Genomic DNA, 14,384 nt, shown 5'->3' with positions numbered 1-14,384 from the left:
ACCTTTGCAACACCTGCTGGCGCAGGCAGCAAAAGCAGCCCATGTAAATTCCCCGAATAGAGTTAATGGTGCGTTTCAGGGTTTTTATAAGAATCTTTACAGGCTGGAGCCACCAGTGAGGGGTTGGATATGTTGGCATTTTTAGATGGTCTGGAATTTCCTGTGGTGGGGAGGGGGAGCGTGAAGAGTTGGAGACAGCACTAGGTCCTGGGGTAGTCTTAGCAGCTATAGGGCAGATGCAAACAGGTGAGGCCTGAGGGCCGTATGGGGGTCCGGTGAAGTTTTATAAGAAGTTTGCCGGACAGTTGGTTACGTTGCTGGTGGACATGTTTGAGAACTCTCTAGGACAGCAGTGGTGAGCACTGCTGCCTCACGGCGCCGTGGACCCAGGTTCGATCCCAGCTCTGGGTCACTGTCTGTGTGGAGTTTGCACATTCTCCCCGTGTTTGCGTGGGTTTTGCCCCCACAACCCAAAGATGTGCAGGGTAGGTGAATTGGCCACACTAAATTGCCCTTAATTGGAAAACTGAATTGGGTACTCTAGATTTACATTTAAAAAAATGTTTGAGGACTCTCTGATCCGGGTCTCCCTTCCGGTGACACCAGTGCAGGCATCGATTTTGTTTCTGTTGAAAAGACATAAGGATCCTGTGGAAGGTGGGCCATACTGTCCTATTTCGAGGCTCAATGTTGAAGCCAAGGTGTTAGCGATGATTTTAGAGCCTTGTCTCCCTGGGGTGATAGATGAAGTTCAGGCAGGCTTTTGTTAAGGGCTGTCAGCTGTTGTCTAACATCCAGTGACTGTTAAATGTAGTTCTCTCCCTGCCTGCGGGGCCTGACCCAGAGGTGGTTGGATGCTGAGAAGGCATTTGATAGGGTGGAATGGAAGTACCTGTTTACAGTTTTGGGGAGGACTGGTCTTGGCCCAAAATTTGTTTAATGGATTTGTCTGCTGTATAAGGCCCTCTCGCTATTGTGTGTACCACTCTGGGTTCAGGGTACTTTCAGTTGGGAAGGGGAACAAGTGAGGGATGTCCAATGTCTCCCCTCCTATTTGTATTGCCGATTGAGCCCCTGGCTATGGCTTTGAGAAAGTGGAAGGGGATAGTTGGGGGGGGGGGGGGGGGGCATGAGTGGAGTGTAGGGTGTCCACATGTCACCGACGACTTACTGCTTGATGTGAAAGACCCAGACCTCACAATGGGTGATATAATGGATCTACTGAAGAGCTTTGGCTCTTTTTCGGGATACAAGTTGAATCTGGGAAAGAGTGAGTATTTTCTGGTGGACCCCATCGGATGGGGAGCCAACCTGGGTGTGCTTCCCTTTCGCCTTGCCAGATCAAGATTCAGGTAGCTGGGTGTCCGAGTGACCCAGGACTGGGCCCAGCTCCATTGAACTGCGCCAGTCTGGTGAGTAAGTCAAGTCTGATCTGGATTGGTGGGATAACCTTCCCCTGTCCTTGGCATGCAAGTCAAAATGAATATTCTTCCACGGTTTTTGTTTCTTTTTCAATATCGCCCTGTCTTCCTTCCTAAATCCTTTTTTGGGAGGGTTAATAAGTTGATAGCAGCTTTTATATAGGCGGGTAGATTCCTAGAATTTGTAGGACAATTTTACAGAGAGACGGATATTGCCTAATTTGCTTTTCTATTACTGGGCGGCCAACATAGAAAAGGTGCTGGGTTTGTGTAGTAACTCAGGGGCCGCTTGGGTGCAGGTTGAGGTGAGGTCATGTAAGAGGTCTAGGTTGCGCACTCTGGTGATGGCTTTGTTCCCGTTTTCGGCAACAAATTATTGTACGAGTCCGGTGGTCATATTCATTTTGAGGATATGGAGACAGTTCAGCCCACATTTCAGGCTTGGGTCTCTGTTGAAGTTGGCTCCCATTTGTACCAACCACCTGTTTGGGCTGGTGAGTTTAGGATACTTTTTTCTGGAAGGGAGGTTTGTCTGCTTGGAGGAATTGATGGTGAAATACGGTCTTGTGGGATTGAACTCGTTTAGATATCTCTAAGTTCGGAATTTTGTACAGAAGGCCTTCCCAACATTCCCTGAGACGCAGCCAACGTTTCTTATGAAAGGGAATTCTTTCACTTGCGGGATTGAAGGACGGTAGCGCATCTGGCAGCTATAGGCGGATCCTATCAGAGAAAATGAGCCCGGTGGATGGGGTGAACACGAGGTCGGAGGGGAACTGGGGCCCATAGTAAATGACAAGGTTTGGAGTGAGGCCTTTCGCAGGATGAACTCCATGTCTTCATGTGCGAGGCTGGGATTGATCCAGTGCAAAGTAGTGTTCAGGGCACACCTGACTAAGGCGAAGATGAGTGTTTTTTTTCCTGGAGATGGACAATAGGTGTGAACGGTGTTCCGGGGCCCGACCAACCAATCACACGCACATGTTCTGTTTCTGTCCCAAACATGTGAGGTTTTGGTTCTCCTTGTTTTGCACCATGTCGGCGATTCTAAATGTCGAATTGGAGCCCCTTCCTCTGGTTGCTATATTTGGGTGTCGGCTGCAGACACTGGATGTTCTCGCCTTCGCCTCGTTGATTGCCCAGAGACGAGTTCTGCTGGGGTGGAGGTCTCCGCCCCCAGCCAGCGCCTCAACATGGTTAGAGGACCTAATGGAGTTTCAGTACCTGGAGAACTACATCGTGAGGGGATCAGTCAAGGGATTCTACTGGAGATGGTGGCCTTTCATTGCCTACTTTAAGGAACTAATCACTGTCTGTTGCTAGAGGGGAGGAGGGTTGGGAAGGCGGGGTTATGGGTTTGTATTTTTTTTAGTATTATTTCTGTATGTTGTATCTGTGGATTTGTAAAATTTTAATTCTTTGTAATAGTTGGTAAAATTGAAAACCTTAATTTTTCAAAATGGGTCGCATCTAGGTAGTGGTCTCTTTTATGGCGGTGTCTCTGGTGAGGTCTCTCTTATGGGGAGCTTCCATGCAGGCGTCTCTCTTACGTGGTGGATCTCTGGTGAGGTCTCTATTATGGGGGAGTTCTGGTGGAGATCTCTATGATGGGGGATCTCTGGGTGGGGATCTGGTGTGGGGGATGAGCAGGATTTGCACTGTCGGTGGGAGAAGGTGGCTCTTTGATGTACTTTGGGAGCAACTCCCTAAAAGGAGTTACCTCCTTGGCCCACCATGCCACGGCCACGCTGGGAAATGTATGCACCAATTCTCTTCTACATGAAACACGGCCCAAAGGACCGGAGAACCGTGCAGGCTTTGATAATCTTGTTATTAGGATGCAAATGGATTTGCATCCTCCCGCAGGCACGGGGCATGAACCTCGAAGCCGCTGCTACTGGGGGACCCGAGCATCTTAACAGGGTGCCGATCCCATTTTTGGCCAACGCTCGATTCTCCACCGCATTGGGAACTCTGCTACCGGCGGCGGAGAATTCAGCTGCTGTTAATACAGGTCAAGAGAGTGTTCGCTGCAATGCTGGTACAGCTGGAGCAGGAGTCAGTCATTCCTTGTATAGATATTAGATAGAAAAGAAATAAAGGATGCAGTCAAGCTGGTCAAAAAATTACTGGAACAGTATTGCCTAATTTTATGCTTCTGTTCTAGGCATATTTAAGAACATATATTTCAATAACATTGCTGCAATAATCCCACACCTCCTCCATGTCAGCCTGTGCCATTTCTCTGTGTTGTGATTGTAAGCTTATGATGTTTTTTTTGTGCTGCTCTGCAGAATGAAATCGGATCAGGGTGCAGGTGGGGAACTACAGCAGCTGTTATCTTAGCCCTGGTGGAAAATAATGCAACGTCCTGCTTAACACTACATTATATTAAACTTAAGGAAACATTCACCTCCACCGCCCCTCATAGGTGTAAATACATTTTTAGTTTGCCAATTTTTTGTGATTGGAGGGCAAAAGTAGTAAGTCTGCTGGTGTGCCTTAGATATAGCATTAACCCTTTGAAGTTTTGCTGAAGAGAGTTAGATTTGAAATGTAGACATTCAGAACTGTGCTAAAGGTCAAGCTGCAGGCAGAACATAGTAAGAATATTGATTTTATATAACATGTCAAATTACAAGATCATTATTTAACACATAGCTGGCTGGGCAGGCTTCATTTGATATTCTAATTGCCATAAATCTCTGTGCAGAGGCTGCATCTCCTGATGTGATTATGATGTTACATTGTCGCTCAGTTTATTTGATTTAGTTTAATTGGTTACCCGTTTAGCTCAAAAGAGTATAATGTTACAGGACCTTTGCATCTTTTGATCCTAAAAGCAGCTTTATATTGGAGAAATGGTTTGCACTCAACGTCTTTATTATTTGCTCTGCTGGGGGAGACATGCGGCTGGACGAAAGGTAATTTAGCTCTCAGCATTGAACAAACCTGACCTTCCATTTCTGTGTACATGATTGAGCAGGTGGCAAATTAAAATACCAGTTCAGGCACCTTCCATGAAAAACTGAAATGAAGGAAGGACAAAAGAACAACTTGCATTCAGATAGTGCCTATCGTGACTTTGGGATGTCAGCTAATGAGGTACTTTTGGAATCTTAGTCACTGTTGTGGTGGAGGAAAGTGGCAATTGAAAAATCATTCAAGAGTTTACAACTGTATAACAATGAAGGGATTTTTAAAAAAATGATTGATGCTTATATTCAGTTCTGGAGTTTGGACGGCACCGTGGTGCAGTGGTTAGCACTGCTGCCTCGTAGCGCCGAGGATCTGGGTCCAATCCCAGCCCCGGGTCACTGCCTGTGTGGAGTTTGTACATTCTCAGTGTCTGCATGGGTCACACCCCCACAATCCAAAAGATGTGCAAGGATTGGCCATGCTAAATTGCCCCTTAATTGAAGAAAAAGGTCAGTTCTGGAGTTTAACTTGTGCCTATGTTTAAAAGCAGAACCTAAATACTGAAACATGCTACAATGTATACATAATGAGTTAGAAAGGGGCCCAAAAACATACAAAGCTGAGACAGGAGTATAAACAGTACACACAGTGCACTGGAATTCAAAGTAATGTACACTGAATTCAATACGGCTCAAACATCAGTTTGGTGCCAAATCCTGTTCTCTGGATAGTGCAATAACTCGAGGACATATAACTTAATCAATTGCCATCTTGCTCAACTGTGCCCAGAGTCAGGCTTCTAGGGTTTTTTTCTGCAAGCATTTCTGTTCATGAGGGAGCCACAAGTCAGCCAATCTTCATATTAAAAACTTGTACACGTTGCCAATTCACCTTCTTACGTGCTGTACGACTCCTGCCATATACAAATCAGGAGGGAACGTTTTTGATAGAAGTAGCTTTGTGAGAGCAGACAACTGTAAGGCCATTACAGGCGAACGGAAGTGACTATGTTTCAGCTGCTAGTTCAGGCAACTGTTGTCAAATTTCAGCCATGGATTCTTAACCTAATGCTCAACCACGTTTCGACAGTGAGAGCAATCTTATTCATTAAGGAAGCTCTGTAGAGAATTCAAAGCATTTGATGTTGCTCCAGGAAAATTAAAAAAATTACAACAGCCGTGCTTTGTTGTGCTTATCTGAACAAATCAATCTAGTACCTATTATTACAGGGGGGTTGGGGGGCATGGGGGAGACATAAAACAGTTGAGCATCTGCACTGTCGAAATAAATAAACCCATGAAAACACAGTGTGAAATAAAGCAATTTCAAAAAAGAGAACATTACTAAATTCAATTCAGCTACTGCAAGATACTATCATGAGTGGGTGAAAGGCAGCAAACAACCTTTTCACAACAGCGGCACTATTATTAAAAAAACAATTTGTAACATTTTGTACAATTTGTATTTTTCTAAAAATTGCATCTTTTTAAACTTCACATGCCAGAACTGGAAGATTCCCTCACCCTCCACCAAACCCCCTCCCTCCCATCCCCACCTTCACACTGAGGTTGTTGCTGCGATATTGAATGCTGATTGTTCTTCATTATTGATGGCTGCCTTGCCTATGACGTTACTGCACCAAATGAAATTCTGCCATGTTTCACGTCAGAAAGAAAGAACAAAGTCCTTTGTATGTATTGATCAGAATGATGGTATTTGTGAGGCGAGTAAAGCACATTTAAGAAATGCAATAAATTTCTGGATAGTTTCCTTTTAAAAAGATCATATTCTTTGAGGTCCTAGATCTATGTTATGGTGTTGCCGTCAAAAATGTATTTTTAATTGTTATATCAAGCAATCATTAATATATATAATGAGTAATATTATATGACTGTTAGATAATTACAGACGATTACCACAGATTTGAATTTTAACCTAACCTGCTCAATGAATAAAGGATGTTACTTAACAGTTGGTGACCTGACCCCTACCTGCCATTTCCCATTTGATCTGCAGATTCTGCAGAAGGTGAGGAGGCTGTTTAATGCAGGTAAGGGCCTCATGAATGGATGCAACTCAGGATCCTATTATGTTAATAGGATCTGATTGTATTTTAACCAAGGCCTGAGTGGGGGAACCGGCGTAGATTTCCCGCTAGACTGAAGCATGTCTGCAGACAGAAGTGACCCTCTCAATTAAGTCAAACCTTCCTCTGTGGGGCTCAGAGCTTTGGGAGTGGTCCACCAGACCCCACAAGGAAAGCTAGTTGTGGCCTTCCCCAGGCTAGACTTTCCCTTCCCTCCCAAAACGCATCCCTATGACTTTCCCGTTTGCTGGAGAATTGCTTTGGACTGGGTCTCTGAGCAACTTGCTGGCACTTCGCCACTTCTGCTTACTTTGGACAGACCCCTGATCGCGGCATGCTAATGAAGTGAGGCTCAGCAATTGCAATACCCCAGGCCTCAAACTTAGGTCACCCGTCTGGGTTAAAATTGGATCTCTTAGTCTTGAATAGATTTAATAACCCATTCCTGGAATTTATAACGTTATCTGGACTTCTCATTCGGTTACTGGCACGAAGCTCAAAGTCTGGCTTGTTCAGTTCTAAATTGGCAATGCGTCAGTGTCAATGCAAGTGGCTCATTCATCAGGACATGTGCTTGTATAACTTGCACACAGTCTCCACACCTACAGCTGTAATTCATTCAGAGTCTCCAATTTTAGAGGTAACTGTATTGATCGAGTCTCGATTCAGTAACATAAGAATGAAGAGAATATGCCTCAGCTGAACACAAAAAGGTGTCTCTTGAACCCATGGAAGTTATAAAAATAGATCACTTATTTTTTTTAATTCACCATCTTTCTATTGTGGGATTAGTAAATGTACATAAATACTTTACAGCCGATTGTTCTCTTTCCAATAATCAGCATGTCAGTTCAGAACCTACAGGAAAAGCAGTTCTAATGATTCACTTTGCTTTGTTTGGCAGATAAATTGGTCACTGATGGTTACGCACACTGTTCAAGTTTGAAGTAACAGAATCAGAGAGCTGTGCAATTCTTCGGTGCACTTGCTAACATTCCCAAGACAGAGACAGAGCTAAGTGAGAGGGAACTGAAGCCACCTGAACCTATCAGTCATCTCCAGAAGGAATGGATAGTAAATAATGATGTCTAAGTCGAACAGAAATTTAAAGACACAAACTACATTGCAGAAAAGGGAAAAGCATTCCAGCAACAGGAATGAGCCATCTTTCTTGCATAAAGGAGGGGAATGCCATGACATCTACTGAATTGAGGACCTATCAGTGGATGCTGCACTTCTTTGCTCACCCCTGCTGGGACTGACTGAATTGGTACTTACCTGTTTGATCATCAGTCGCTGCTTTTACTTTTGTGTGAGGTGCACAGCACACCTGACAAGCCTCCTGCAGCAATCACTGCTGTTTGTGAGAGGTACAGTCTCCCTCCAGCCAACCACATCAGAAGGAACATGGGATGTCGTCAAAGCTCTGAGGAGAAGGAGGCAGCCCGCCGCTCTAGGCGGATTGATCGGCACCTACGTTCAGAGAGTCAGCGCCAGCGCCGCGAGATCAAGCTCCTGCTGCTGGGGACCAGCAATTCTGGAAAGAGCACCATTGTCAAACAGATGAAAATTATCCACAGCGGCGGGTTCAACTTGGAGGCATGCAAGGAATACAAGCCCCTCATTATCTACAACGCTATCGACTCTCTCACGCGCATCATCCGTGCACTAGCTACCCTCAAAATAGAATTCCACAACCCAGATAGAGCCTATGATGCTGTTCAACTCTTTGCCCTGACTGGGCCAGCTGAGAGCAAAGGAGAGATCACGCCTGAACTGTTAGGGGTAATGAAGCGCCTATGGGGTGACCCAGGCGTCCAGGAGTGCTTCTGCCGGTCCAACGAGTACCACTTGGAAGACAATGCAGCCTACTACCTGAATGATCTTGACAGAATTGCGGCATCTGACTACATCCCAACAGTGGAGGACATTCTGCGGTCAAGAGACATGACCACCGGCATAGTGGAAAACAAGTTTACTTTCAAGGAGCTGACATTTAAAATGGTGGATGTAGGAGGGCAGCGGTCTGAACGGAAGAAATGGATTCACTGTTTTGAAGGGGTTACGGCAATAATTTTCTGCGTGGAACTGAGCGGATATGACCTGAAGTTGTATGAAGATAATCAGACAGTAAGTAAATGCCTTTTATTTCTTGGTCGGTATGAGGTTTTCGATCCTTCCTTTGGTGAGCATCATGTGCAATTCCTGTAGTCTGCTCCATCAAGTTCTATTTTTGTAACCAATTATAATTTTGATGCTAGTTTAATAAATAGGTAGCTGAATGGAATAGACCAGAAATTGAGGAAAAATAGATATAGAATAACGTTGGTTTCACTAATGCTTACTACTTATTTCTCTGTTTCGGCTTAGATAGCTGTCTATTTATCATAATTAAATTATGGTCTCATCTGATTAAATTATTTAACTTTTTCTTTACGTTAACTGAAACAGTTGCTGCCATATAACAGCAATGAGTGCTCAATTGTCACAATACTGAAGGGGATGACTGGAATCTGTATCTGGTGAGGATTTCCTCAATCGTCGTCAGGATAGTCAGAATGTGTAGCTTTCAGCCAATTAGAATGTTTCAACAGCATGCTCAGATTTTACTCCTTCTTTGTGCAAGCTTATCAAAGGTCAGCACATTAAATAGATGGGACGCAATTTAATGAAGGTTTTGGATTTCAAAAATGCTGGCTGAAAGCTGGGCTATTTGAAAGCTATGCACTGAAACTGCGCTGTTCTTGGGAAAAAAAATCTGTTGCTCCCTGAACTTCAGTTGAACTCTGGAATCTCACATCTGTTTCAGTCCTAGTTACAATGATGTCCCAAGTTCTGCATGCACACTTTTCAGGAAAAAAATCAACTCTGTAACTTAGTTCCGGGGCCTTCACAACTAATTCCCTAAAAAATGTGATATTTCAAGTGAGTTGTTTTAAGTTAGGTAAACTATTTAGCATTCTTATTGTTTCTAATATACTTAAAGTATCACTTTCAAGATGTGCTCCAATGCCCCATTACAGGCCTTGAAACATTATTGCACAAGAAGGAAGACTGCTCTATGAAATTATTTTGGGTTAATATTTCGCCTGGATTGATTCAAAGCCAAATGTGCAACATCTAACTTTCTGCTTGTCAAAAAGAGTTAAGCAGCACTCTTAGGTTTCTTACCGAATATTTCATGCACTATTTGCGAGATGAACAGCGATTTCTCTGTGAGTCAGCTGACCTTTAGTGCAACACATTGCAGTAACTATTACCATGGTTACTGAAATGGATGAGTTTGGATGAGGGATTAAACTGTGATCAATTTCTACTGTAGCTATTGGGGGCCACAGGCCTTACAGAACAAATAAACAGGTGGACTTCCTACCCCCTCCCTCCTGTCCTTTACACCTTTCTTCTCCCCTCCCCAAACACTTGCCTACATGTGGCTTGTTCCAATGCGGCTGGTTGCTATAGTGCCAGTTTTTCAGGGCAACACGGTGACAATCTCCTATTTCCCAGCAACCAGCTAATCAGCCCTTAAACCCCGGTTGCCAAATGCTGCTGCACTATCTTACATAAATTCAAGAGTCATTTGATGAGTGCTGAATCCTTTGATGGCACTTTGTGCATGTAATCTGTACAGCGAACAACAAATCATCCTTTAGTGCAGAAGCTGTCAGTAAATGAGCATCAGTATTGTAACTTCAGCTGGTTACATACATTTGTTACATTTCAATCTTTAGGTTTTTGTGATATGCCATGTGTACCAATACACAGTACCACATGTGATCAATATTAGCTATCCATAGACAGAAAATCCACAGTACTACTCTTAAACATTATTTTGCAGTGTGATGAAGATATAGGACAGAAGCTCCGAGGTAGTGGAGGGAGATAGTGTAATCCAAGAGAACTGGGAAGATAAATAATAGGAAAGAAATTGAGGGTATGAAAGACTGAATTGTGTGTGTGATATTTTTCAACCTTTGTGGCTAACCAGATGATTTATTGCATTCCTGTTCCTACTATTCTTGGTGGAATAATGGAAATTGCAACACAGGAGTCACCAGCCCACTATATCAGTGCCGGTACTCCGTAGCAATTGATCTATTTTTTCTATTGATTTAACAAAACAAAAAGAAAACAAACATGTCTATATTATATTGGGTGTTTCAGTTCCAAATTAACTGTATCTATGGGCGTGATCGAATCAAATGGGAACTATGTCCCATAGCGAGCGGGTTTAGCCATGTGTTTCCCAGCGCTCGCAGCACCGAGAATCACAACGCTTTCTAAAGCGACTCCGGTTAGACACGGGACTTCAGCTTAGAATGCATGGCCGAGGCCGCCCTTAGTCCCGTTTCCTGCACTCAGGAGCCCCGCTTACCAAAACCTCTCAGTGCAGGGAGAGATCAAATGGCATCCCAATCTCTCAACCCTCAAACCTCCCCAAAGCCTCAACTCCCCTATAAAAGGTTCCTTGGGCACCTGCGGCACCCCGCCTCATGTACACAGGGCTCCCCCAGGCCCAATCACCGGCGTGCAAAAAAATGCCAGTCTGGTACCCTCACGGTACCCCCGCCAGCTGGCAATGCTACCTAGGTACCTTGACAGTGTCAGGCTGGCACCCAGGTGGTGGTGCCAGGCTGGCAGTACAAGGGTGCCACGCTAGCACCTGCAGTGCCAAGATGCCACCCTGCCCAGAGGGCATGTACCTTGGGGCCTCCGATGCCCTGGGAGACGCCCACCAGTGCCGTTTCATCTGGTCCCAGTTTGTGGTGACCAGTACTGAACGGCTCTCGCCCAAGGTTTCCAAGGCAAAGGGGATAGATCCCAAGGCCTTGGTTACCTCAGAGCTGTGTCTCATTCTTCAATGCAGATTTGCAAAAAGTGATCCCGGCCACAATGGGATCTCACGAGGCGTGGAAAGCTGGGTAGATCCCGGGAGTAGGGTCTCCCGGCATTTCCTGATCACATTGCACCGTGGCGCATTGCTTTTCAGGCGCAGCGTGGCCGGTAGATCACGCCCTACATTTTCACCTAAACCAGGCCTAGATAATTCTAAACAGCCTAGCTATATAGCTCCGCTCACACATATGGGAAGTTACCATAAGAAGGAAAGATATATGACAAATGCGAGGTGGTTGGAATAGGTTGGAATGGGAAACTGAAGGCACAGCTGAAGAGAGAGGTTTTACAGAAGTTTCCAACGTCAGAAAGGGAGAAGTAAGGGGATACAAGTTGTGATGCTGTGGCTGAATTGAAGCTTGTGGTGGGCTGGTGTGGGCAGGCTAGTTAAAAGTGTGTTGAAGAGGGGATGGAAGTGAGATTTCTGCAACAGATGGGAAGGGACAGAGGTGGAGGCAGGCTACTTTGCAGAGACGGAAGAAATCAGTCTTTAGTAGCAGAGTGGACATGGGAGGAGGAAGCTGAGCTCAGGATCAAAAGAGTGCAAAGGTTCCATACTTCCTGACCCAGTTTGAGATGGTAGCCGGGAAGTTGACATACCAAGGACCAGAAACTAGGAACAGCTGAAAGGAGCCAAAGTAATGTTAAGAATTTGTTTATTACTCAAGTGGCAACTATGTCTTGGCATTATTCTTTGTTGCAATAATTTTCTTCGATCCTCATTCTATAATGAGCAATTTTCCACTTCAGTGCCTTCGGCACACACGAGAACTATGTAGCGAGATATTGTGCATCCCTTGTCTGTAGTTCCTTTGTCCATTTTTGAATAATATTTGTGACAGCCAAAAAATAATAAGGTTATAGTGAATGTATCCATTGGTAACTATTATATTACGTTTGTCACATCTTAGCATCTTGCTGGATATTCAGCAATAGATCTGAAATGTTAGGCTGACAGAATCCTAATGCTGCAACTGGTACAGAACTTGGAGAAGAAATATTGTGTAAACTAGGCTATCTTCAGAAACATCAATGACAACATCAATAATAAATGCTGTTCAGCTTACGAGATACTCCTTTCAGAGACCACTTGAAAAATATTTCAAATTTGTGTTTATTTATTCACTATCTTTGGCTAGTCCAGCATTTATTACCCATCCCAGTTGCCCTAGAGAAGGCGATGGTGAGCTGACTTCTTGAACAGCTACAGTCCATGTGGTTTGTGTACAGTCACAGTGCTGTTAGGAAGGGTGTTCCAGAACTTGATCCAGTAACAGTGAAATGACAGCGAGACAGTTCCAAGTCAGGATGATGTGTGACTCAAGAGAGGATCTTGCAGGTCGTGGTGTTCCCATGCATCTACTGCAGGTTTGGAAGGTGCTATCTATCGAAGGAGCCTTGTTGAGTTGCAGTGAATCTTTTTTTTGGAAATTATTTTTATTAAATTTTTCACATTTCATACAAAAGATGGCAAAAAGACATAAACAAACATTTTTTAACAAAGAACTCATGCCAACCTCCTCCCCGATATCTCCCCACCCGAACTACCCCCACAAAAGTGAGTAAACCTCCCCCCTAACATCTAGCAGTGCTCAATTCTTGAAAGTACACTATAAACGATCGGCATCAATGATAAAACCACTCAGTCGAACCCCTTACGGTGTGTCATGATATGCAAACATGCAACCAATGAACACTCAGAATAGGACACAACCAATGGGCAGTCAGGACACTCAGAGGTGGCATCACCACAAGGGGACATGACATAAACACTATAAAAGGGATGAGGCACTCACACCCTGCCTCTTCCCACAGACAGACATCTAGAGTGTTAGACAGGGTTGATCAGCAGCATCACACCACAGCACGTGGCTTAGAGCAAGCTGGTACAGTTAGATTGAGTTACACAGTTCGATTAGCAGAGAGTCAAACTCATTTGAGAACTGTGTTAATAGTTCAATAAACACATTGAACTCATTTCAGAGTCTGGAGCATCCTTCAGTTAAGACTGCATCAAGTAGCAGCCTGTGTTATCCGAAGCAGCATAACACAACACGGTGTATTTGACCTTTTCGAGATGCAAAAACTCCATCAAATCCCTTAGCCATACCGAAGCCTTCGGCGGTGTCGCCAGCCTCCAGCCCAATAGGATTCATCTCCGTGCCACCAATGAGGCGAAGGCCAGGACATCTGCCTCTGCCCCTGGCTGCAGTTTCTGCACATCGAAGACCCCATAAATCGCCATCAGTAGGCAGGGTTCCACTCCCACATTCAAGATCGCCAACGTCGTGTCAAAAAAGGACCTCCAAAACTCCACCAGCTTGGGGCATGACCAGAACATGTGCATGTGGTGCATGGGCCTCCTAAAACAACACTCACACCTGCCTTCTGTCCCTTTGAAAAAGCGGCTCATCCTTGCTTTAGAAAGGTGTGCTCGAAAATCTACAGGCGCGTTTTAACCAAATTGGAACAGTCCCTTAGCGAGCGCAATTAGCCATGTATTTCACCCTGCTATTTAATGCGCCCCCGATTAGATAGGGGGCCACAGCGGGAAACGTGTGGCCGAGGCTGCACATAGCCTCGTTTTCTGCACTGAGGAGCTCCGCTTGTTGGAACTCCTCAGTGTAGCAAGAGATCGGGATGCCATTTTTAAATGGCGTCCCAATCTCTGGAATTCCCGATGCAATCCTTGGCACCCCCCCCCCCCCCCCCCCCCCAAGCCCCAACTCGCTATGAGGGGTCTGGTGGCTCTGACTGGTATAACTTCTTATTGAAAGCTTTGAACACACCATTCACGTTCCCTGGACTGAAACCACTCACTCTCCCAGTCTCTAACCTGAACTATCCCCCTGTCCAACTCCTGCTGCCTTAGTTGATGTGCCAAGAGTCGACTCGCAATCTCCCCATACTCATATACTGCCCCTTTTGACCGTCTCAACTGCTGCATCGCCTTGTCTGTTGACATCAAAATGTACTGCATTTGCTGCCCCTTCCTGCACACTAATAATTCCATGATCAGACCCTTCACATACCTCCAATTCACACTTAAAATCCCATCCACC

At 44.9% G+C, this 14,384-nt stretch overlaps 1 protein-coding gene across 1 annotated transcript in view; it reads left to right on the top strand.

Moving 5' to 3' along the window:
* gnaz (guanine nucleotide binding protein (G protein), alpha z polypeptide) overlaps positions 1–14,384 on the top strand; it is a 433,151-nt gene that overhangs the window by 136,448 nt on the left and 282,319 nt on the right. The window contains exon 2 of the mRNA XM_072498489.1: positions 7,331–8,556. Within this exon, the coding sequence (XP_072354590.1) occupies positions 7,834–8,556 (723 nt within the window). The 5' untranslated portion in view covers positions 7,331–7,833. The remainder of the gene's footprint in view (positions 1–7,330; positions 8,557–14,384) is intronic.

Source organism: Scyliorhinus torazame, chromosome 1 (assembly GCF_047496885.1).
Source record: "Scyliorhinus torazame isolate Kashiwa2021f chromosome 1, sScyTor2.1, whole genome shotgun sequence".
NCBI classification, from domain to species: domain Eukaryota; kingdom Metazoa; phylum Chordata; class Chondrichthyes; order Carcharhiniformes; family Scyliorhinidae; genus Scyliorhinus; species Scyliorhinus torazame.
Note: the sequence above shows the minus strand (reverse complement) of the source record. Positions and strands in the feature narration are given on the sequence as shown.